The following is a 21,736-nucleotide window of genomic DNA, read 5'->3' on the forward strand; positions in this document are numbered from 1 at the left end:
GGCCCCTGTTGTCGCTTGTTGGCATATTCCGCTCGTTCAGATGCTCCTTCTCCTGCTACTCCTCTTCACGGATTCCGTCAGCAGTCTTTCTTGGAATCCGTTTCCAAGAGACAACAGTTTGCGAGCACGCACCCGACGGTGCAGAAGCTGAACGTCCTCCTGTCCAAGTTGCTGCTGCCAGGCTCGTAATCTGTCATGCGCCCCTGTACCGCCTCCTCATGCTGCTGCCAGGTCCAGAGTGTGTCATGGGTCCCTGTACGGCCTCCCATTGCTGCTGCCAGGCCCGTAATCTGCCATGGGCCCCCGTACCAACTCCTCATGCTGCTGCCAGGCCCGTAATCTGTCATGGGCCCCTGTACCGCCTCCTCATGCTGCTGCCAGGTCCAGAGTGTGTCATGGGTCCCTGTACGGCCTCCCATTGCTGCTGTCTCCATCGCCACACTCTGCCATGTGCCACTTTCAGGTCTCCTCACACTGCTGGTGGTTTCCATTTTTGTCATAGGGTGCTGTATGGCCTCCCATTGCTGCTGCCTCCACCGCCACACTGTGGCTCCACACTCTGGTTTTGGCCCCGTGACTGCCCAAATGAGTGAAGTGTGCGGTGATTCTAAGATCGACGGCACTCATCTGCATGTCATACTGACTGTCAGTATTATTTCTCTTCCCCAGCAGACTCCAAGGGCATTTAAATTAAAGGTACAGTGTTCTGCACTAATATAAAGGCTCTCTGAAGCCTAGAAACACCCTTTTATAAGTTAAATTCGCAGCGAATATATTCGACTCGAATCAAAATTTTTCCACGAATTCACCGAATCAGTCGAATCGAATTTTTGAATACTTCGCTCATCTCTAATCACCATGTATAATACATAAGGGGGGATATGATCACCATGTATAATACATAAGGGGGATATAATCACCATGTATAATACATAAGGGGGGATATGATTACCATGTATAATACATAAAGGGGGATATGATCTCCATGTATAATACATAAGGGGGGATATGATCTCCATGTATAATACATAAGGGGGGATATGATCTCCATGTATAAATACATCAGTGGTTCATATAGTGAACTCGGTGTAGAGTTATTCACCCTGAGGTCATCACAGAGGACAAGGAGGCACTCTTTATGTCTGGAGGAAAAGAAATTTAATCTCCAAACATGGAAAGGTTTTTTCACAGTGAGAGCTGTGAAAATGTGGAATAGATGCCCTCAAGAGTTGGTTCTGGCCAGCTCAGTGGATTGCTGTAGGAAAGTCCTGGATTCCTTCTCAGATACACAGAATATAACTGGATACTAACATTTATAGGTAAAGTTGATCCAGGGAATATCCGATTGCCTCTCGGGGGATCAGGAAGGAATTTTTTTCCCTGCAGGACCAAATTGGATCATGCTTTGCTGGGGTTTTTTGCCTTCCTCTGGATCAACTGTGGGTATAGGATTATAACTTTTTTTTTTTTAATGGTTGAACTGGATGGACTTTTGTCTTTTTTCAGCCAGACTAACTATGTAACTATGTATTAGGCCAGCGTTTCTCCTTTAAAAGCATGCAAAATCCCAAGACACCCAGTCCTGAACTGTATTTATTGGGCTGAAGGACTCTGACATCTGCACTGGATGATGATGTCACCCACTTCTTGGTACCATGTGGGGTAGTTCCGATTTCAGATTAGATCAGATTATACCCATCACTTTAGAGTCAGATTCTTTTACATTATAGTCCCTCATTGCATCACTTCCTTCAAACCAGTGTCGCCCCATCTCATCAGAATCCCCCTCTTTTCATTAGTACCCCCCCATCAAAACAGAATCCTCCCATCACAACAGAATGTCCCCCCATCACAACACAGTCCCCCCATTTCACGACGCCCACCCTTCAGAAATAGCAACAAATCATGACGTGCATCCTGGTCTGCTCCCCTGCAGTGCTGTGGATAGTGGCAGGACACCAAGTAGCCATGCAAACATGGCACTGCCCCTGAGCCCCTCTACTTCCTAATACCAATGTCACTGGTTCTGGGGGTGCCATTGAAATCTGGAGGGCCAAAGCCCACCCCAGCACCCCCTAGATCCAGCCCTGATTTCCTGTCTTCTCTATGGGTTACTGGTGTAAAACTGCATACTGGTGATATAAATCATCCCTCCTACCACCGAAGTAAAATAAACTTCCACCTTCACCACAGGAGTCACTTCCTGTGCCAAGCTGATCTAACTTATTATAAATATATATTTCATGTATTTACATTAGCTAAATTGAAAATTATATTATTGTCTTGTCATGAATGTATATATTAATGAACTATAGGGTACCCTTATATAGCTACCCTGAGTTGTTATTTAAAGCAGTACTGCTAGGCAAATATGAATAGTTTTTTGATGACCAGAAGATTTACCAATATGTCAACAGGGGAATATTGAGTGTGGAGTCAATAGACCATTAAAAGGAGAGCCCTAAGCCACCAAAAGTACAATCATGCTACAACCCAGTTGAAATGTAACCTCGGGATGTATATTGGTGTAGCTCTACATCCAAAAGGGCCTTTCTTTCTCTAATCAGTGCAGGGTAGCCAGGCACACAGCTGACATCCATCCACTCTGGCTCAGTAACAGTCTAGGGGTGTCTTTTTTGTAAATTTATTGCTGGTAAAACTTGGGAAGGGGATCTGGGAGTGAAGCAGGTAATTCCAAAACAGAACAGGATGTTAATGGAGGACACTTTTATCTTGATAGTAGCACAAGTAATCACTAAAGTAATAGTAATCATCTAGGATAGTCTATATGTGAACAGCTGTGGACTATGTACACAAAAATGTAGAGAAAGTCTAAGGTAGTCCACTTTCATGTCAGAAGACCATGAAACTTCAGCACAAAAAAGGGAGCTTTGCTCACAGGGTTCCCATGGCCCCAACAGCAATTGTCCAGCGTCCAGCCCAGATGTGCTCCAGGGCAAGCAACCTCTGGAGCTCATGGATCTATTCCCACACAGGAGAAAGACCCTGTCCTCTGGACTCCTGCCTATTTAACAGGATCCCATCCACCATCTGGGCACACCTCTCCAGGGATTGGATAGGCACTACTAAATATTCAGGCCGGGTATTTGAATCCTCCTGCCCTAATCTCCAGAAACTTCTCCTACAGTCAGGGGAAGGTAATCCTACTCCAACAATTTTGGCTCCTGTGGATGCCTTATACTAAATTTACCTAACAACTTATATAGGAGGGTACTATATTGGGAACAGAGCTTGGTGCTGGGGCTTCAGTACTTCATCTAGGCATAGCTGTAGGTGTCCAGACAATCCTTTTGTCCATACTCTTGTGATCTAGGAACTCAGGTCTTTGATGCAGGAGAGCTGTTCCTAAACTCAACCAATGCAGGCTCAGTGTCAGTGCTATGGAGCTTTTCTAGCCAAATAAAACTGAAAACAGCCTTGTAAGCTTAAATGCAAATGAATGTATATATATCAAACAGAAATAAGTTCCACTACATAGGCTTCACATGAATCTATGCTCTTTGGCTGCAAGGGATTAGAGAAAACTCAAAATATGAACTGAGTCAATACTTTGAGTATATCATTGCTGTAGCGTAGCGCTTGGTGGCTCCCTGATTGATTTTACTTGGTACCTGTAATTGCTCTTTAATACATCAGCATTAGACCATCACTAGAACACAAACAGCGCATGGAGAATATGACATACCACCAGCAAAACGTCATTAAGCTTTCCTCAAGCTGTCAGTAGATTATTTATCACTCTGGCAGAAGTTTAAACATTGCATGATCACCAAAGCCTTGCTATTTTAAATCAATGTTGGGCCATGATTCCTAAAACTACCTATAAACATGAGATGGAAATTTGGTCTCTTATGTACAAAACCTACCAACATCAACCATGCTATCACACAGGCTGCAATGAGTACTGTTCTCTCCTTCAATAAGTGGTGACAATAGTGTCTGACAAATTATATCATCTCACCTCATCGCTCTAAAGCTGGCCATACACAGTTAGATCTTCTTCAGATGTTCATATGGAAATTCTAAAAAAAATGTTTATCAGAACATTTTTTCTTGCCATCGTTGAATGAACTAATTTCATTCAAAAGACTTGAAAATGCAAATCAGACCCACTTATTACACAGGTTTCATTACATTATGATTATGTATGATTTTACTATCATATGAAAACCACATTCACAGTTAGAATTTTGTTCATTTGGCAAAAAAAGTATTTGGCTCCTCCAAATGTTCTTGTCATTACAAATGAAAATGACTGTCAATTTGACCCACTAACAGGGGCGGACTGACCATTTGGAAACTCGGGCACTGCCCGAGGGCCCGGGGTCAGTAGGGGGGCCCATGAGATGCTCCTGGTACCTTTTTCATAGGCTTTTTTGAGTTTGGGCAAGGACACAGGGGCCCCATCATCCCCTATTGCCTGGGGGCCCCATGAGTTGTCAGTCTGCCCCTGCCCACTAACCATTAGAGAATTAAACAAATGTGCTGAAAACAAACGTTTTTGGACAAATTTCTACTGGTGTGTGGCCGCTGGTCAGCTATAGCACACAATGCGAGTGTTGGCCAATCTGAGCTGTAATGTTTGTTTGCCCATGGCTAAGATCTGTGCCAAATGTGATCATATATAAAAGAACTCAGTAGATCATCACTAGCTAAGTATTGTCTGAGTCTCCAGTAGGCCATTTTTAAATTATACTAGCCCCTTTAGTAATCACTATAGTCAGCTTGATTCCCCAAGCTATAATAATTGCTATTTGCTAAAAAGACAATTATTTTCAGCAATGGCAAAAATGAGAGCTGAAAAAAGTCTGAAGATAAGGATTAGTAGATAGTAGACTGCTGCTCCAGGTGAGCCAACTGCTACTGTCCTCCACACCCCTCAAGTACCTAAGTGTTAGCCCAGTTTGTCTGACCGTGTGCAATAAAAAATCCATAGGTCTGGATGGCTGCACTCTTAAAATCATCCAACGTTATTCCAATAGTAAAAGCACTCAAACACAGCACTAGACCCCTGTGGGGACAAAGAAGAAAGTCAATGCGTTTTGCGCTATTTCAGCGCTTATTCATGACTGTATAGTAAAATGCATGCTACATCAAGTCCAAGGCCCCACAAAGAAAGCTTTATGCAAAATATGTGGAGCCCAGTTGGGCTTACCGATGTAGTCTTATGGGGGGGTTAATTCTGTTGTGCCTCACATTAATTCTTTGAAGTTATGTTTTTGTTGTAATTTTTTGTTTTTCTGCTCATTGCTGTATCTTTTAAATGTGTTTGCATGACTGCACATCAGTAATTAACAATCGGGAGTAATTACCCACAGCTGATTGTAGGAGGATGTTGACTATTTCATTTGGGATTTGTATCCCAAGTGTGTAGTCCTGAATAAGCACTGGGATATCACGAAACGTGTTGACTTTCCTCTCTGTTCCCACAATGGTCTAGTGCTGTGTTTAAGTGCAATTACTATTGGAATATAGTTATATGTTTTTTCAAAGTGCAGCCATCCAGACCTTTTGATTTTTTATATAAGATGAGGATTGTTATGGCAAAAACACATACATTTTAACTTAGTAAATTAAACCTTACATCATCAGTGACTTATTCACCACCATCATACTGATGTTACCAATAGATCCTCGTAGATCATTCCTCTGCCATCATTAGAACATAATGCTGCCATCAGAGTACCATCATGTGATCATCCCTTTTCCAAGAGTAGATACAATCTCCATTAGTCCTTGGAAGATCAGTAATATACTGCCAAAGAAACATCTCTATAACCTCCATACACATCAGAAGACCATCATCTTTGTTTCCCCTTAACTTAGAAAACCATGATAGTGCCATGGCAACGTCATTATTATATCTATTGCAGATACCCATATCTCTATTCCTGGTTCTCTGCCTATATCAGGGAAGGAGGAATGATACAGCTTTCGTGGGAAAGAACTTCCAGCGGTTGAGTTTCCAAAAACTGCAGATGTTGTTGCTCTAAAAATAGATGCAGTTTTTGGACTTGTCTTGGTTTGTAGAAATGAGATGTGCTACACAACATACTGTATCTTATAATTGGACAGTGGCTCTGTGGAATGTTCTGCAGGAAGACAGGAGTGTCTGTATTCCCTCCAGCAACCAATTACATTCCAGATGTCATCCTTTTAGTGCTGGTTACAGTCTGAAGATAACACTGAAGGTTTCTACTAGAAACATGGCCAGACTTTCTTTCTTTTGGGGTTTCTGAACAATTCCAGTGGTTCTACAAATCTATAAAAATCTATAGGCTTATGCTTTAGATCAGCCAATCTCAACCTTTTTACCGCACAGGAACTCTTCTATTCTTTTCCTGGTCTCAGGGAACCCCTGCCAAAAGCACATTTTTTGGGGGCCATGTGAAAAATTGCTCTTTACATAGGTGGCCAGTGGGAAGCATGTTACCCTTACAAAGAGCTAAAAGGATCATTGGTATCATGCTGGTATTGGCCTGGAACTATGCAGGCATCAACCCTGGTTAAGAATGGTTCCTTTAGAGTTTTCATGTGTCATTACTAGAAAACTGACTGGAACTTCACATTCAACTTCAAGCGTAGGATCTGGAACTTCTTGCCAAAAGGATTGTACACATCAGCACATCCACCAATTAAAAAGTTTACTTGTAATTATGTTCAGTCAACCTTGTGATTTAGGCACCCCTGCCAGAAAATTACTGATGGACCACATTTTTTACTGACAACCTGAAAAATGACATTAAAAACTAAGAGAATCAATATTTAAACAGTATAAACACAATATGGAAGCACTAACAACACCCATAACAAGTAATTTGACTGGTTTACACTTACACAAGTCAACACAGCATGACAAATTATCAGCCCCTGATATTTACAGTCAGTTGTAAAAATCAGTGATTTTTACAAACTGTCTGTAAATTTACTGATGGTTGGCAACCTTGGTCCTGGTGATGACACACAAAGTGAGGAGATCACCGAAACCAAGACAGAGACAGTAAACCTGACAAAGCTTCTCACCCCTTTTCACTGTCTGTTCTCCTGCTGGAAAAATTCTGCTTACTTCTTGTCTCAGTGACCACACAGGAAATGAGGAAAAATTCCCACTGCCTGTAAAAACTTAGCTGGGTTCTTACGCCTCCCCACTCTTTCCAAACAGCATTGGGGGTCTTCTTTATTAGATACAAGGGTTCACTTTATGGGTCAAACACTTTTTACATTGTCAAATACCTGTTGTCACCTCTTCCTTTAGTGGCCGTGATAGCTTTCCTCCTCTTATGCCGTACACTGATATTGCATATCTGGTGTTCTCGGTCAGATCCCGCAGTGTTACGTCACGCTGCTCCCCAGGAACTGAGGTCTCCTTTGGTGTGGCGCCATCACTCACATCTTCATAGCGGATCAGGAATGATTCAAAAAAATTAGGCTTGGCCTTCCACAACAGGTTGACACTGTCACTTGTTACATCTCCCACTTGTAGACCCCCCAGTGGAAATCTTGGAGACACTAGAGGTAAAAAATTGAAAGTGTATTCATTAGTATAAACGTTACAGCAAAACAATACATTGTGGTTCATATGTTAGCTACATGAAACAAAAACCACAAAACAAAAATGTATATTTGCTCACTTTTGGTCTCCTAAATATAACACTGAAAGCGTTTGGTTATATCTGTTTGATAAGGTTAAATATACTTATTGATCCTGCCAGAAATCTTGCCAGCTTATAACTTTCTGTGCTTTCTGTACTGACTGTTATCAATTACATTCTCTGAGGACTACAGAACCACAGCCCTCTATGTTATTTAGACTAGGAAAAGGTGGGGTTCTGTAGTCTTGTCATCTTTCTGTTGTCCTGATACAGTAGGACAACAATGTTATGACCCTAGGACCAGGGGCGGACTGACAACTCATGGGGCCCCCGGGCAATAGGGGATCATGGGGCCCCTGTTTCCTTGCCCAAACTCAAAAAAGCCTTTGAAAAAGGTACCAGGGGCATCTCATGGGGCCCCCTACCGACCCCGGGCCCTCGGCAGTGCCCCGAGTTTCCAAATGGTAAGTCCGCCCCTGCCTAGGACTAGAAGTGTGTTACTGGCAGGAAACTAAGGGCTGCCATACATGGACGAAAAGGTCAATCCATGTATGGGCAGGATGGTTGTACAGAAGTTGCCCCGCCATCAGACAGTGCCCCAAGTTTCCAAATGGTAAGTCCGCCCCTGCCTAGGACTAGAAGTGTGTTACTGGCAGGAAACTAAGGGCTGCCATATATGGACGAAAAAGTCAATCCATGTATGGGCAGGATGGTTGTACAGAAGTTGCCCCGCCATCAGAACACAATAGTACAGCAGACATTTTTCCCCCATCCACCTAAGTTAAATGGGAGAATCGGGTCTTTTTTATTTTGTTCAACCAAATGGTTAAACAAAGCAAAAAAATATTAACTTAGGGTCATCTTAATGCAGCCATCACATCCAAGGAATGGTAAGCTGCAATATTTTAATCACAAAAATACCTTAGACAGAAGCTTTAGTAGTGATGAGGAGGGTTCTTCAGAAATGTGTTGGATCTTTAATGGATATTGTGAACAATGGATTTTATCTGGACTCTACTATTTGTGTATAGCCAGGTGCTTGGCTGAGAATGATGAGTGAGAGAAACACTGACTGCAGCTGCTCTCTGTAGCTGCTGCCCTGTGGTGCTGAACTGGTTAACAGCTACAGTATTTCAGCAAGAGGAGGGAGCTGCTGAGCAGGAAGAGTTCAATAGGCTGAGGCAGGCAACACTGAACTGTGGGAACTGTAGTCCAGAGGAGAGACTCTATTGTATTCAAGAGCTTTTGAACTTAATTTCCCAGAGATAGATTGCCAAGAGGAGGGGAAGACCTGCATTTTCTAAGGCTGTAAAGGACACAGCTTCCTCTTGCTGTGATGAAGACTAGAGAGTGAACATTGCTGTCCAGTGTGCTCCATCACTGCTGCATACCGGCGGCCTGAGCAGAATCCGGAGTACTGAGTTCAGGATGTAGACCGTGATTGGACTACTTGCTGTGTGCATCCTGAGGGTGAGCTGAAGTATTGCTGGGACTGGTGAGTTGCTGCTGTGGGAATTTGCTGTCTGCTGCTAGAGAGACTGAGTCCTTTAGAAACTGACCATACCGCTATATAGTAGTCTTATTGCATCCTGCAGACTCAACTGGGACTATTCTCATGTGCACCAATGGTACAACTGGGCCCCAACTATGCTAGCCAGCTGGAGAATTAGGAGTAAAGACAGCCCCTTTGCAGCTGTTACACAGAGACCTTCACCTATTGCTTATGCTAAGAGGTATCCCTCTTGGAACAATACACCATATCCAAACCATTCTCCTAGAGTGCATTCACAACTAGTTATAGTATTATTATTCACATTGCAGTTTACAGCTTATATGCACTGTTTATTTTTTACTTTGCTGATTCATTAGTTAATCCCAGTCTATTGGTACAGAACTTTAGTCTAGGTTACCTTGGCATAGGTATCATACTGTCTAGTAGACTGTGTCTAGACCTACCTTCTGTGTGCTCATTTATGCTCGAACCACCATTTATTCGAACCCGTACCAATACATTGAGCTCATTTACCACTAAATGGTCTTGTGTCTATTTCCAGGTGCTAAATTACAACCAAGTTAAAGGTATCTACACTTGTGTTCCTATAAGTGCTTGCAGTAACTTTCACTCAATCAGGTGTGTCAGAGGGGCTGAGGTTGTTTTTGGAGTCGAGGTGGGGGTAAACGTGTGCTATTCAACTTCTCCTATACATAGTACTACATACCTGACAGCAGCTTTAAATCCCCCCCCACCCTCAGTTGTTGTCTGTGTCCTACTGGGAGACCCACCAAAGGCTGCCTGCAGAAAATACAGGAGACTAATTACTCTGCCCAATGAGAAGGAGCAGCAGTGGCTGGTCTTTATTACTGAAAGCTTCTACACAGAGCAGGATTTGTTTTAAAACATTGCTTTGCATCCTTTGGTGTTACCCCATGGTGGGTGCTTTGTTGCGCACAAGGACCTATATCCAGTGAGCAATAAGAAGGAAGGCAGCATTCTATATCAGACTTAGAGACCCTTAAAAAATTGGTTTTACCTGTAGATGTTGCACTTGTGGTTGTGGTTGGTGGCAGAGTGGTCCTTTCAATTGACGGCTGAGTGGGAGGTGGCGTAGCGAGTAACGGAGCTGTGGTTGGGGGCAAAAGAAATGTTATCCTTTGTGCCTCAAATATTTGTCCTTTCTTTCTGTGTCTCTTCTACAACTATGGCACACCTCCCCCTCCCTCCATACCTATAATCCTATAGATATCCTGGTGTCAATGGCATGCTGAATCATGAAACATTACATGCAACATGTGCACAACGACATGCTACAAAGCAGTGAGCATATATGATTATGTATGTATGGGTGGCTATTGGGTGCATGTATGTCTATAAAAGCTGCTCCCACACATACACAAAAATATATAGTAGAATTGTATGTTCTATATACATACACCATTACCAGGTCTATGTATATCATACATTTATCAAGATTGTAGAGTGCATTTGTTTTTGTTTAACCTTTAGAATACAGTACATAAAATAATGACAGATGGCATGGAAAGCATAGATATACAGATCTGTCATTAATATATATATATCATACATACATACAAACACTTTTACACTGTTCATTTCACCAGTACCTCTGTGCATGGTATAGATATACATTGTATGCTTGTATTAAAAAAAGCACATTAAAGAATGGGGCTTTAATTTAGAAACATATTAGTTTTTATGTTTTAATTTCGATTGGTTTGAAGGATTAAAAAAAAATTGCTGGCTGCTTAAAGGGAAAGTCCACTAAAATCAATAACTGGATTGTTGGGTGGATATTGACATCATCAATCCCCCTTCCAAGTTTTAGGAATCTTGGGCACTCCAGCAGTGAAATGTCTCACCAAAGATATCAGCTCTTCATCTTGGCAAGAATCATAATTCACCTCATATTACCTTTTTTTCGATGTGAGACATGTCACCTTTTTTTTCGATGTGAGACAAGTCACATTTTATTTATTTTAAGACCACTGCAAAACATAAGGAAGGAGCACTTCATGTCTGGAGAAAAATGTGCAACTGCAGATCACACCCAAGTTCTCCTGCTGTCTAGCCCCCTTGTCATCCCCTTCCATGCTCATCTTCAGGATTTCTCTAGAGCCTCTTCCTTCCCCTGGAACTCTCTATGCCAATCTATCCAGCTACTTCCTACTCTGTCCACCTACAGGAGGTTTCTTAAAAACTTGTCTCTTCAGGAAAGCCTATCCCACCTCTATCTAACAACTGGAATTTGACTTTCTTCATCAATTTATCCCCTCACATTCATTAACTTTTGTATCACTTGCCTATCTCTTTAAGTATCACTTAGCCTTTTTCAGCTAGGGTTCCTCCAGAATTTGCTAGGGGTTCCTTAAGCAATGAGCAATTTTAGCCTCTCGAATAAGTAACTACTGAAACTAATGATCTTTATAGCTATCTCTAAGGAAGGCATTTGTCTCACTGACCACCACCAATGTAAGGAGCAATCATTTTACTGACCACCAATGTAAGCAGCAATCTTCCCACTGACCACCATAAAAATGTACCATGGGTTGTAGATATAGTAATTATTATCAGGGGTTCCTGAAACCTGAAAGTTACTTCACTGGTTCCACCATATTAATAAGTTTGACAAAGGCTGCTTTAAATTGAGGGCTCCTACGAGCAGTGCCCTCCTAACCCTCTTGTATTGAAGGTATCTTAACTGTACTGGGAGTATCCCATGGCTTTTGTGAATCAGGAATTTCTTCCCAATTAGAGTAAATTGGACCAAGCTTTATAATGTTTTTTTTTCCTTTCCCTGGATCAGTTGGGGGTTTGGGGTTCTGTGGAAGCAAGGTTTTGAATTTACTCACTTTTGCCTGAACTTGATGGACATCGTTCTTTTTCTTAAAGTGTTACTAAACAGTAAATTCAGTCTGTATATGCAGTAAAGCATGCTAGTTATACACACTGTGCAACCTAAGGGGTTAATCCTCTGCATGGATAAAAACGTTGTTTGATCCTGACTTCTCTGATCCTCCCCTTCTTCCAGTGTCCCCCTCTTATCTCCTGATAAGACATCATGTGGAGTTACTCTGCACATGCTCAATTTGATGTCTATTGCTGGAGAGAACATTTCCTGTATGATCAGAGCTAGCAGATCACATGGCACCATGGCCTGGCCAATAAGCACTGGCCATAAAGGGGGTCAGACGTCAGAGGAGAGTGAAGTCTCCTCCTGCAAAAATAGTCAGCGCTCAGTCGGCCACATCTATATGTCACGTGATCGCTGCATTCTGCTATTAAATAAAGGTAGATGGCGGTTTCATTCTAAGTTAAAAAATGCATTTATATTTTATTTGTGCTGCTGTAGTGCTGATCCGTTCATTTTAATACCATGGGTTTAGTATCAAGTTAACTTGACTAACTATGTAACAATCCCTACTACCATCTCTTGGCATCTCCTGTAGCCAGTAAAGAAACTACACACCAACTTTTATGTTCAAAAGAGATAGAATTTCATTTCATTAGAGGAAACATGTGCCTCCAGGAGAAACTTTCATGCTGGTGTCCCCAAAAATGCTTAAAAGACAGTGGTTAATACCAAACATATTTCAAAATCTGAGATGTCCCTTTTAAATGGACTCACCTTTTAAGCCACATCACACCCGATTGCCCAATGTGGCAATTGATGAGGTATTACATGACTTCTTCCGTTCCTAGTTTGTAAACTCTGCAGCTAGCACCTCATAACAAGAGCACACAGCAATTTAGCCAAGACCTTGTTCCAGTTAATAAAATGCATCTAAACCAAAAAAATGTATATCTATATGTCTACACACACCTACACACGTCCCTTGTGCATTCACATCTTTTACAATATGATATATATACAATTGTGCGTTCACATTGCCTGAAGGGTAAAGGTGTTATCAGCAGGTCAGTCGCGGTGTCATTTTGCCATACGGTGAGCACAGAGCGAGCGGCAGAGGAAGAGAGAGGCCTGTGAGGTAAAACTGTGCTGTTATTCATCTGTAAGTGGTCAAACGGATAACGGAAGTCGAGACAGAGGGGGGAAAAACTGAACAAATATAAATAAGCAAAAAAGAGAGGGTAAAACAACTAGTATTGGGATTTTGTTGAACATAAACACAGCTCAAGAGGACCTGTCTTCACAACATACATTAGGAGATACACAAATCTGTGGCATTGCCCACCATGTCCAATCAGGTTTATTTTATTATAGGTAAATGACAGCTGGAATTGTGTAATGCATAAAGTATAATTTTATAATGCAACTTTTCTGGTTGATAATAGCATATCTATCTTAACTATTATTTCAGCCAACAAAATGGTTGCCTTCTGCAGTAAATTAATTATTTAATTTACTTTTAGTGAATTAATTATGTGTTAGAAAAATGAATACAAAAACTTGTGAGCTGCACGTCAAGCTTTGATCCTGCATAAAACCTAAAATGAGCCTAGGTGGACTGTGCCTTGACTTTCAGGCAATATCTGTTTATGGTGGTGTGATGTTTTGAATGGACAGATCTGATAGGCTTGAATGAGCTGACCCCGGGATTGGGTGCCCAGAGCTTGACTGAGACCTAGAACCAAGCTTCAATAGTTTTGACCTGGTAAGTGTCAGAACAGGAATGTAAAGAAATAGTTCAGTAGTTTCAATGTTGAAAATACAGGTCCGCTTACAGGATGACAAAGATACATGTTCAACTGAAAAAGACAGAATGGAGGAACAGCAGAATTATGAAAAAATAAAAATAAAAGACAAAGATTTAATTTGAAAAGAAGATAAATTAAGAAGACAGATCCCAATATTTAGCACTCCTACAAGAAGGAAAAGAAAGCACACTGAGATATAATTCAGACAGATGATCACAAAACCCATAAATAGCACTTTTCCTAATCTGCTTGAGCATGTCCCTATCCCAGCAAAATGGAACTGGGTGCAGAGTGGAGATAAAAGCAGATAACTCAGAGGACAGCCAATAAAACTGTAAAACGTATCCCCTACTTCCCACTTTATCTGCTGAATCATTTCAACGCAGTACCTGTGTCTGCCACCAACGAGTAAGACTTGGATGAGCGGCCCCTCAGCAGCCCGTGAAGGTCAAATCTGTAGCTGGTCCCTGGGCTAAGATCCTGAATTTCCACCTGCCTGATGCCTCTGTCCACCTCCATCTTTTGGGGAGTGACACCATCCATGGGTGGCCATGGCCTATAAAGGATTATTACCCTGTCCCACAGAAATCCAAGACCTTCTAATGATATAATCATGCTTGTGGGACTTCTCTGGTGGATACTAGGTCTTCCTTGAGTCCCAGGACCTTGGACTTTTCCTAAGGTCGGAATTTGGATCGGATCTGCTTTACCTTGGTTTTCACCAGAGCCTGGAATCTGGTTGACTACTAAGGATTTCTCTTGATTATTATTAAGTCCATCTATGACATGTGAAAGCTGCCCTCTTTCGCCTGTTTCTTTGTTAGGTAAACCTATATCTGGAGTGCGGTCGACATTTGGTAAAGCACTTTGTACCACGGAGCTTATAGAAGGCTTCTCTTTGGGTTTTTTGGTTGGCCTTCCTAAAATCCCCATTCTCGAGGGGGTTTCATAATCTGTAGCATGTGAACTCGGTGGGAACTTCTCCAACTCATCTTGACTGTTAGTCTCTTCTTCCTTATTTGTTTCAGAAATTGACTTTTTTTCATCTTCTTTCCTCTCATTTTTTTTCTGTGGTGTGATAGGCCTTTTTGGAGATGGTTTTTGTGAACCTTTACTTTTATCTAATACTGGCTTAGAAGGAACAGGTTTAGATGAGTCTGAATCAATCACATTTGTTACTTCATGTTTTGGTTTGTGTTGTACATCCACATTTTTTTCTGTCACTTCAGAAGAAGAACCGTCTATCTCTCCAACAGCTTCTACTCTTCCTAGTGTCTTTGCAAGTGGAGGAAGCGAAACAGTTTTCAAAGAATCTGGGTTTGGCACTAATACTGCTCCCTCTTTTGTTTGATGTGTAGCATTGCCTAAATTAGGCAAACTATTTTCTACTGCTGCATTTCCAAAATTGCCTTGCAGTCGTGATGCCCCAATGGGTTCTGAGTACCCCTTGGCACCTGGAGTCTTTTGAGGTAGGCGATCATACACCATTCCTGTAAAACTATCTGGTTTCCATTTTATTAAATAAAGAAATATTGCCTTGGCTACAGATTCAACTGTTTGGTTGCCTCTTAGTGGGAATGAAGTAGCCCTTAAGTAACTCTCCAAACGCTGAATAAATGTTCCATTGTACAAAGAAAGTTTCTCTGGCAAGTTCTCAATTACAGACTTCATATGTGGTCCCAATATCCTGGTTTTATTCTTCACCTTTCCTCCAGGTTCTCTGACAGCATCTTCACTTTCTACCACTACTGTTTGATTATGGACCACCTTGTCTTCTTCTCTACCAATCACTTTTCTTCTGTTGGTGTTAACAATTCTGTTTACCTTTACTAAAGTTGTAATCTGCTTTCTGGATTTTGTAGGATCAGTTTGATCATCTTCTAAATTATTTTCCTCATTAGCTCCTGTCTGTTCAGTTTCCAAATTGCTTTTTGTTGGTGTTTCTGGTGTCGATTCACTTTCTAAAGTATCCAGATGATCCTTATGTACAGTGGGTGGTAATTTATGAATAGTATCTTCAGTTTGTGAAGGACTAGATGGACCTTCCTGATAAATTTGGGTGGGATCTCCATCATTACTAGACTGACCTAAAGTTTTCTTTTTCAACAATTCAATTTCCCGAAGCTTTTTAGCAACACTGGACGTTTCTGGTAAACGTCCACCGCTAGGAAAGCGAACTTTAGAATGGGTGCTTGTAGTTCGACGTACATCTTCTATTTCTCCTTCTTGCAATTTGGTTGGACTTTCTTTAGACATTGTTGTGATATGAGTAATGTTCTTTGTAATCATCCATTTCTCTGCTTTTCTTCCTGGTAAGTTGTTATTACTATCTGATGGGTTTACTTTGCCTAAATCATCATCCACCTTCACACTTTTTATTACAATCTCCTCTTCACTGTGAGATGGTATGTTAGAAGAGTAATCTAAATCGTCAGTTTCATGGTGGACATTAACTACCCTTCCATTCTTAAGATGACGGGTTTGGTATATGGTTGTAATAATAGTTGTTATGTTTTTTGTTGTTTGTATTAGTTTGCTTCCTTTTTGTCCTTCTGTAACGATCTCTCTAGTTTCCTTGGTAAGAATACCATCATCCTCCCCTCCTAGTGAGAGGTCTTTTCTGGGTGCCGATGAAAAATGTTGATTTCTCTGTATCGTAGTTTCAGAAGTATCCACAGTATGAGAGGTTCCCAATGATCCACGGTCCTTGTCTTTCTCCTCAACATTCGAACGCTGTCTTTCTTCTCCAGCTAGTAAAGCACCAAATTAAGAAGATGACAGTTACCCTACTTATAATCAAATCTAAGATGAATTATATTGTTCAACATTTAAAAAGTTAACATCTGTAAAATTGTTTCAAGTCATGATGCGATTAACAGTCCTGGTTGGTAAGAAAGAGTTAGACTTTTATCAGCTGTGCTGCAACTGTGGTGACATGAAATGCAAATTGTTAGTTGCATAAACATTATTGCAAAACTTTAATGAAGTTTAATTATATTATTTGAAATTGTTAAAACATAACCTTCACAATCACTGGAAACAAAATGAATTATTAAATGAATACATTTGGTATGCAGACATGAATGGGCTATGTTCTCTGGAAGAAACTTTGTATATAACATCGCAGAGGTTTTTATTATTATTATTTGAATGTATTGTATCAAAAGTAAGATGTAAGGACATTGAAGTGTGCAATCAATATAATATTATTTAACATTGATTCACAAATAGGCTGTACAATTAATTTCTTTGTACTGGTATTTAAATGTTATCATGAATAAAATGTGACTAATTAATAGTTTGATCCAAATGAAAGGATAGCTAAACACAAAACAAAAATACTATTATAAATTTGACCTTAGGAAGATTTACCCCCTTCATGACCAGGCTGTTTTTGCTTTTTGGCACTGTGTTACTTTAACTGACAATTGCCGAGTCATGAAGCACTGTACACAGATGACATTTATATCATTTATTTCACACAAAGAGCTTTCCTTTGGTGGTATTTGATCACCACTGTGTTTTTTTTTTTTGCGCTATAAATGAGAAAAGACTGGAAATGTAAAAAAATATTTTTTTTTCTTTCTGCTATAAAACATATCCGATAAAAAAATTTAAAAAATCGAATTTCTTCATAACATTTTGCCAAAATGTATTCTGCTACATATTTGTAGTAAAAAAAATCCCAATAAACGTATATTGATTGGTTTACACAAAAGTTATAGCTACAAACTATGTAATGGAATTTTTATTTACTTTTTTTTATACTAGTAATGGCGGTGATCAGCGACTTATAGCGGGACTGCAATAGTAAGCAATTTGACACTGACACTTTTGACACTCTGTGGGAACCAGTGACACTAATATAGTGATCAGTGCTACTAATACACACTGACACTGTACTAATGTCACTGGCTGGGAAGGGGTTAAACATCTAGGGTGATTAAAGGGTTAAATGTGTGCCTAACCAGTGTTTATGTGTGTACTGTTAGGTGTTTTCACTATGGGATGTGCCGGTTTTTATTCTCTGCAATAACAAACAAAAATTGACACATCCCCACTGACAGGACAGGGCATTAAATTGGAGTTGGCCTACCCCTTTTGCAACCATAACAGCCCCCACTCATCTGCAAAAGGCTGTATACAAAACTATCTTGTATGTGTGAATATTTCTTCCATGTAACCAAAACAGCATTAGTGAGGTCAGGTGCTGTTGTTGGGCAAGAAGACCAGACTGACTGTCAGCATTCTAGTTAATCTCAAAGGTGTTAGTAGGGTCGAGGTCAGGGTTCTGTGCAGGTTACTTGGGTTCCTCCACACCAAACTCATCAAACTGTGCCTTTTACACAGGGGCCTAGCCATGCTAGAACAGAAAATGGCCTTCTCCTAACTGTTGCCACAAAGTCGCACATGCACCATTGTCTAGACTGTTTATGTGTCCTGTAGCATTACCAGTACCCTTCTTTAGAAACACCTAAATTTGATGATTTGGTAGAGTTTAGTGTACAGTGTTGGTGTTGTAGCTTACTTATAGTTTAAGTGAGTTTTAAATTGCAACCCAAGTGTGCAGGCATAATGTTTCTCTGTGACCTCTACACATATCCTAATATAGTCCCAAAAGAATATTATTAAAACTGGACAACAAAATGGATGTAGCTGAAAGAATAGAAGACCGCAGGACTAGTTTACATAACCGTTACCTTATAGGTTAGTGAAGACCCATGTTGCTAATTAAATATATGAGAATTTCAAAGATGATCCCAAAACAACTGTGGAATGCTCAATCTTGTTAAAAAAGAATCTTTCCATCTCCAAAATATAGCCTGAATCAACACACCATTTAGCCAACAGGATACTGGCCATCCAGCATAGTGTGGTGACATCTACAACTCCAACACTAAACAGGTCACCCAGCACTGAAGATGGAACTTCTACAACTGTGCACATTTTTCAAAACTTTAAACATTTACAGCTCAGAAATAAAAAGAATTGACAGTTCAGCAATGAGAAGGGTAGATTTTCTCCACTGTGCCTGGGGAGGAAATCCTGCAAGGAAAAGCGTTCAATGTTAAAAGAAAGTTAACAGCAAGTCTGGTCCAAAATCTCCGGCAAGACCCCTGTTCAGCTGTAACACAAGGACGCGTCATACAACACAAAATGTTGATCAAATGTTTTGAGTCACTTTTCATATTTCAGTCTTTCATTGCTATCTTAAAATGGAATTCAAATATGTTCTTTTATTCTTGAGTGGAGTAAATAATTGATATAGGCTTTGATCTACTGCCCATTCTTTCTGTCCAAGACCCTGGCAGAGAGACCACCCTACAGCCACAACTTGGCCAAGACAAGCATGGTTCTGCTGTGAACTGAGTTTTTTGGTTCCCCTTTTTGGAGTACATCCTCTACATAATGCTGTGGAGTATTAAAAAAAGATTCCCCAGAGGAACCACTCTGACTCAGCTGAGAGAAAGATATCAGGGCCATGTACAGCAAAAAAAGGAGCCGGTAATCAAGCCCTGTCTTTCTCCATCAAAACTAAAAGATTGAATAGGTGTTACCTAAATTTTAAGAGTTAACCCATCTAAAAATATATCTTTGGCTAGGTTTTAGTCATTTTAATTGTTGTTCACCTCATATCTCTGAACTTGAGCTTCCAGCTTTAAGCAAAAAGCATTAATGCTACAACAAGGTGTCACTCTCCCTGTTGGATTATCTCATTACTTTAAATCCCTGAGGAGAGAAGCAGTAGTTAGAATCCACTGTGGAGAAGACATACCCAGGAAACCTCCAGAGAATATTTTATAAAGGACAACGATCCATCACTCCACCCCCTCCCCCACCATTGCCCTTTTGTCACCTGTGGCTCCGTTGGCCTCTGTGTCCTGGCTCTGTTCCTGTTCCTTTTCTGCTCTCAGTATGATTCTGTATTCTGTATCTGCCTCCAGTCCAGAGACCTTGGCTCTGTCCATCTTTCCAGGTATCCTTATTTTCTTTTCCTTCCCATTTGGATGGATCAGAGTCACAATATATCGATCAGGTAGAATTTGGGGTTTATCCCATCTTATGAATAAAGAGGAGGAGGTGGTATCGGTCACACGGAGTCCACGTGGAGCTTCAATTCCTTAAAAATATAGTGAACAATGAGTAACGCAGAGGCATCAATAAAGAATAATTATAACATGTTACTGAAAATGTACAGCTACTGGCATTTCATTCCAATAACATGCAAAAAATCATGACAACCAAGAAAATAGAAAACAAATTCTCATAACAAAATGTTCTGCATTGGCCGTTTTCACTAAAGGGTGCAAACCTTATGTCTGGCTGTTTTTGCATACTAACTTTTTTTTCAGTTAAACCTGATTTACTTAAATTTTACTACTCAGATGTGGCGTCATCACACGCGGATGTAACGTCATCACGCACGCTTTGCCAGAAGTTGAACCAAACAGAGTATCTTTGCCAAACAATTTCGTGCTATGTGACATGGACTGGCAACAGTGAGCACTTGGAAATTAGTGTATACTATTTACATATGCAATTACCATTTTGTGGCTGATTCACTAATGAGTTTCAGGTGCTGAACTTCAAGCACATAAAAAAGACAAATTAATGTATACCTGTATTTATATATACAGCATTAAATGCATGCCAAAGACAAACAGTGTAAGTACCTGAACTTTTAAATCTACATTTCCTTAGAATCATCAAGAGCCTATTTCACTTCATTGATATTTGTTTTCCAAAGGACAAAATCTGGGAGTATGATTCAAGTTGTGTTGGGCAGATCCACTAATAAAGTTTCAACTGTACTGCAGAGCTCAGACTAAGAAAGGGGAAAGCAGCACAAGGAGCCAGTGTCAGCTGTGCTACAATGCTCATGTGTTAGAGAACAGACTGAGTGCGGTGCAGATTGAAGCTCAGGTTTCACAGCTAATTGATACAGTAGTTGTTCAGCGGTCCAGGTCAGGTTTACATCAGGCATAGGACAGGTTTAGATCAGATTCAGTTCAGGATTTTATCCCTGTTCACAACTGATGACATATGCGGTATAGAAACGGTTCCCATAGAAGACAAAAGCCTGTAATCTGCAACTGAGCCAGACCTCACTGCTCAGAAATTGGACATGACTTTTTTTTTAATCCACATTGCAGAACATATGTGAGCAGGCACCATAGGAAGCAATGTTATTTCACATGTCATGTGGATTTGATGCGGTTCAAACCGCTTCCAATCCACATATATGTGAACCAGCACTCACAGAGAGCTGAGCTCATCAGTCCACTGCTTTTCTTTTATTGTCCAGTTACAGACTGGTAGAGGCACAAAACTAAGCCTATTCTTTCTAACCCTGTAAAGGAAAGATCGCTATACTTACCTAATCTGAAGCCGCTCCAGTCTGGTCCCAAGATCAGCTGTCAGCAATGGCTTCTGTGTAGAGGAGGGGCAACCGACAACAGATGTCCCATTATAAGTCTATAGGTGATGTCATCTCCTAGGCATTCCCGTTGTTGTCGGTGATCTCTTCTCTACACAGAAGCCACTGCTGGAGACCAGACCAAAGCAGCTTCAGGATATGTAAGTATACAGATCTTAGGTTTTGCCTGAACTTCCACTTTAAGTAGCCTGTACAGGTCTTGTCCCTCCCCAGATTGTGACTGGACAGTGAAAGGAGAAGCAGCAGACTGTTGAGCTCAACTTTGTCACTCTCCATGTATGAGCATGTTCCTTGTTAGTGCATAAGCATTGTGCTGTTTCTTCCATTAAATTAGTCTAGCAATAATAAAAAACAATTCAAATAATTTTTTTTCCAACTGCACTTGGCACTCAGAATGCCAGCAGTTTTATTCATGAACAAAGGTGCAAATTGCAGTAACAGAGTCCATGTTTACTTCTTCCTGAAAAAAATTAATGACCTTGTAAATCTACATTTCCTTCGAATTCACTC

At 40.7% G+C, this 21,736-nt stretch overlaps 1 protein-coding gene across 2 annotated transcripts in view; it reads right to left on the reverse strand.

The window, feature by feature from the left end:
* TNXB (tenascin XB) overlaps window positions 1-21,736 on the reverse strand; it is a 205,408-nt gene that overhangs the window by 121,504 nt on the left and 62,168 nt on the right. Inside the window, exons 6-9 of one of the 2 annotated variants that reach the window (XM_089693391.1) lie at window positions 19,646-19,909; window positions 14,178-16,538; window positions 10,145-10,234; window positions 7,255-7,530 (exon numbers count right to left, since the gene is read on the reverse strand). In XM_089693391.1, the coding sequence (XP_089549517.1) occupies window positions 7,255-7,530; window positions 10,145-10,234; window positions 14,178-16,538; window positions 19,646-19,909 (2,991 nt within the window). The remainder of the gene's footprint in view (window positions 1-7,254; window positions 7,531-10,144; window positions 10,235-14,177; window positions 16,539-19,645; window positions 19,910-21,736) is intronic. The other variant, XM_089693392.1, reaches the window with a different exon arrangement.

Source organism: Staurois parvus, unplaced genomic scaffold (genome assembly GCF_062004578.1).
Source record: "Staurois parvus isolate SC_StPar_1 unplaced genomic scaffold, SC_StPar_1.0 ptg000631l, whole genome shotgun sequence".
Taxonomy (NCBI): Eukaryota; Metazoa; Chordata; class Amphibia; order Anura; family Ranidae; genus Staurois; species Staurois parvus.